The following is a 3,963-nucleotide window of genomic DNA, read 5'->3' as shown; positions in this document are numbered from 1 at the left end:
TGTGTGGGAAATAAAATTACATATCTTGAGAGAGAAACAAACATTTGTACTTGTAAAAACCATATACGTAGACATTTTTAGTGTAAGGTTGACGCAATCTATATGTACAGGATTTATCTACATATATACTAAGAATAAAGAAGTATGGCTAAATTAACTTTCTTCGACTGTGCTAGTTATGCTTGTTTTGTTAAAGTAAAAACATTTTTGATTTCGCATCAACAACTCAAACTAATGCCTTCGCAATTTCTACATTATAATAACTAATATAAAACAAAGAAAAGTTAAGTTTTCTCCTATTATATTTTTAAAACATTGACAAATAATACAACGTTACCGGTACTACCAAAGTAACCATAGAATAAAAATATAAACATAAATGGATCTCAGCGCGTGAAATTGCAGAATAAAAAAGGTCCAAAGCAAACATTGAAACCAAAAAAGCATCGCATTAATAGCAAAGAGGCGTTTTAATTTCGCAATTAAAACTTTTCTTTTGAACCGCGACGTCGTTACGTAACTAGACTCGGTTTAACGATTAACGTCGAACAATATGGTCGCAATAAATCCCTAACCGCTTAACAAGTGTAATCAAAACAAATAAAACGAAGTGTAATCTTGCTGTAAAAACAACTGGCTCGTTCCGCGGAGGAAGTGGTTTAGGCGGAGCTTATCGAGCCTGTTAGCGCAAATACGACTTTAATACAATTATATATTTCACGGCCTCTTATCGCTTCGACGTGTACCAAAATTTTGGGCTGTCGTTAAAATGAAAGGATGTAATTAAAATTAAATGCGTGTGTTGTTCAGATAACATTGTATTGTTTATTCCAATACATCTGCTTCGTTTATTAAATGTGTAGGATAGGAAGCAAGCTTTAATTGAATATAAGTAATTTTTTTACAATAAGGTGCAAACGAGCAGTGGATCGCCTTAAATTAACCCTTTCCTGTCTGACGGTACTTAGAAGTACCCCTACATTTTTCTCTAATAACGTAGGTACGAAAACACTTTATGTTAACTTCAACTGATGATCCTTTAGAGTACCGTTTCCGTAAGCCAATCACAACGCGTTATTTGAATTACCGCGTGATGTTTCCGAATAATTTGAAGAGCGAGTTACAACCTGTAGAACATTTCATCACTTCACGTTGCAGTGTAATTAGAATTGTTTTATAAATAGAATATCACAGGTAAGTCCTATTTTTTTTACAATCTAAGTTCTTAATATCTTTGGCTACATTTCTAAAAACTGCTCTACTGAAATATACGTTATTTTTTTTTAATATTTGATAAAAACTGACATGGACTTACAAGTACCGTCAGGTGAATGTAATCTCAAAAATTATGTGATTTTATGAAATACATACTCGATGAAGTGGTATTTTGTTTTATCATAAACGAATGTTTTTTATATTTTCATTATTGCTTGATCTATTTTCTTATTGTTTTAGTCATTGAAATGAACATTAAAAACATTAGTGCTCTGATTGAAGCTCTGTTATTAGAAGAACTTCCGGACTGCGACGAAGATTCTGATGCAGGCGTGTCCGATGATGAAGTTGAAAATCTTCAAGTACCCTCACCATGTGGCTTCGATGAGGTTTTCGAAAAAGCTCTAGACAGTATCTTTGCCGAAGTTCCGCCGTCGTCGCCGCCAAATGAAAATGTAATGGAGTGCCCTATAAATCAGGAATCCACATCTAAAGTTCAGACTGATCTTCTATCTGCAAATACGTCTTCACACCGAACTAACCAGCGATTACACGAACCAAACCGTAAATGGAAAAAGAGGAACCTAGACACAATTTTACCAGAATACATTGCAGATACTAAAGTTGTAGAAGACTGTTTTGCTCACTGTACAACACCAACTGATATATTTTTAGTATTGATTGGAGATATTATTGACAATATCGTATACCAAAGTAACCATTATGCCACTCAGAAAGGCAAGGTATTGAACCTGAAAAAGGAGGAACTTCTAACATTTATAGGTATGAATTTTTTTATGGGTTACAATACTCGTCCGGCGTGGAGAGACCATTACTCTTCGGCACCTGATCTCAACCGATGGTTGATTCGCTCAATAAAAAATTTCAAGAAGTGTATCATGGTACTCGCGAGCTGAGTGTAGATGAGTCAATGGCTAAATTTAAAGGTAGGTCAGTCTTGAAACAATATCTACCTATGAAGCCTATAAAAAGGGGGTACAAGTTGTGGTATCTTGCTGACCAGAGGGGTTATATAAAGAAGTTTCAAATTTACCAAAGAAAAGACGAAGAACTGAACTCAAAATTTACCGGCTATGGCTTGGGAGAGAAAGTAGTCTTGGAGTTAACAGAACAAGATTGGGGTAAAGGAAAGGTAGTTTACTTTGATAATTTTTTCTCGTCTGTTGCTTTGCTTGAGAAACTGAAAACTGAAAACACCTACGCATGTGGAACTGTGCGAAGCAATAGAAAAAAGGGGCGACAGTGATCATCGATAATTAATACCTTTTAATTTAATAATTAATAAATCATGGTTGGATCTCATTGCTATTATCATTTCTATCGAAGTTTCTAACATTGTGATAACACAAAGTTCCTGTCGGTACTTTAAAGTCTAGGTCTTGGAAATAGTACTTCTAGGTAAAATAAAAATCTAAAAAAAATATGTGCGTTTCCTGTTACCTACCTTATTATAAAAATAAAGTTCAAAAGCGGAAATTGGTTAAAAAACACTACCCCGGGGGGAAAGGGTTAATTGATCCGACGTCCATGGATATCCGTAACTCTAGGGAACCGCAGATACTATACTGACCTTTAAGAGAATTGGATGCTCTTTTCTTGAAGGGCCTTGAAGGGGAAGTCGTAACGGTTTGGAAATACCCCAGCGGACGAAGTATTCTATAAATCGGCTGTGTGGGGTAAAAAAATGCTCTAGTGCGTCAGTTTTAGACAGGGTGAAGTGATCACATACAGAAAAGTTTCCAAACTAATTATCTGACAATTTTCATGCTTCATATGGAAATGGGAGAGTCACAAAGTTGTAAGAAAAAACGTCAATTGGACATTATCGAGCGTGCTAAAAATTGAACTGCAGAATTTTCTGAATGTAATTATCTCACTCTGGCTCGATCTGATGCACTAGTGTTTATAACGACCTCTTTTTTTCATAATATTCTGACGGGCTGGCCAAAACGCGTGTCTATGTTGTGGGAGTACTTAATTAGGTAAACCGTTTCTCCCATTAGTTTAACTGTCATGCTCGAGTAAATAACAAAATCCGCACTATTATTACTATAAAGTATAGTAAATAAACATATAATATGTACATTTGTAAAAAGCATCAAATGTTTGTCACAAATAAATCAGAGATGTAATTTAAAATGATGAATGTGGAAACACTTCAGTGCAACATTTTGTTATCTAAACCGCATTATGTTTTTGATTGGAGTTCGCCGGCGGCTCCAATAAAAATTCAAATGCAGCCAAAGTGAAGAGAATTTGACATTTTATCCGATCCATTAAATTTTGGGTCATCCAATTTGCATATAAAACGAGCCGTCGACTGGCAGCGGAGATAGATGAACGATATTTTATAGTTATAACGTTATTACTATAATACTTTTTAAATTATTATTAGTTCTTAAACAAGCTGGCATCGTTTGCGAAATCACAATGAAAGAAAAAAAGATCTAATTTGCTAACTTAAAATTTGAATGTTAATTAAAGCACAATCTTTAGGCAAACATTTTAATTTACATTTGTTCAGATTGTAACTTGTCTTTTTCGTAACAAAAACACGTGGTAACAACATTTCTCAGTGACATCGCTTGAGCTTAAAACAAGGGAAAAACGCTTGATCCTTTTTGTAACACTCCGTTCCTAAAACAGTTGTTCATTCTTGTTAACCCTTATCATACAGATGATCGCTTTACTTTTTTGTGTAATATTTCTTTTGGGAAATTCTTAGAA

General features: G+C 34.5%; 1 protein-coding gene across 1 annotated transcript; it reads left to right on the top strand.

Annotated features, from left to right (window-relative positions):
• The first annotated feature begins 1,133 nt into the window (after positions 1–1,133).
• On the top strand, positions 1,134–2,743 carry LOC123721249. The gene is made up of 2 exons (XM_045679417.1): positions 1,134–1,194; positions 1,456–2,743. The coding sequence occupies exon 2, from the start codon at positions 1,464–1,466 to the stop codon at positions 2,130–2,132; it is 669 nt and encodes a 222-aa protein (XP_045535373.1). The 5' UTR covers positions 1,134–1,194; positions 1,456–1,463; the 3' UTR covers positions 2,133–2,743.
• Positions 2,744–3,963: the final 1,220 nt, after the last annotated feature.

This window comes from Papilio machaon, chromosome 9 (genome assembly GCF_912999745.1).
Source record: "Papilio machaon chromosome 9, ilPapMach1.1, whole genome shotgun sequence".
Classification (NCBI taxonomy): Eukaryota; Metazoa; Arthropoda; class Insecta; order Lepidoptera; family Papilionidae; genus Papilio; species Papilio machaon.
The sequence above is the reverse complement of the archived record's forward strand: the minus strand, read 5'-3'. Positions and strand labels throughout refer to the sequence as shown.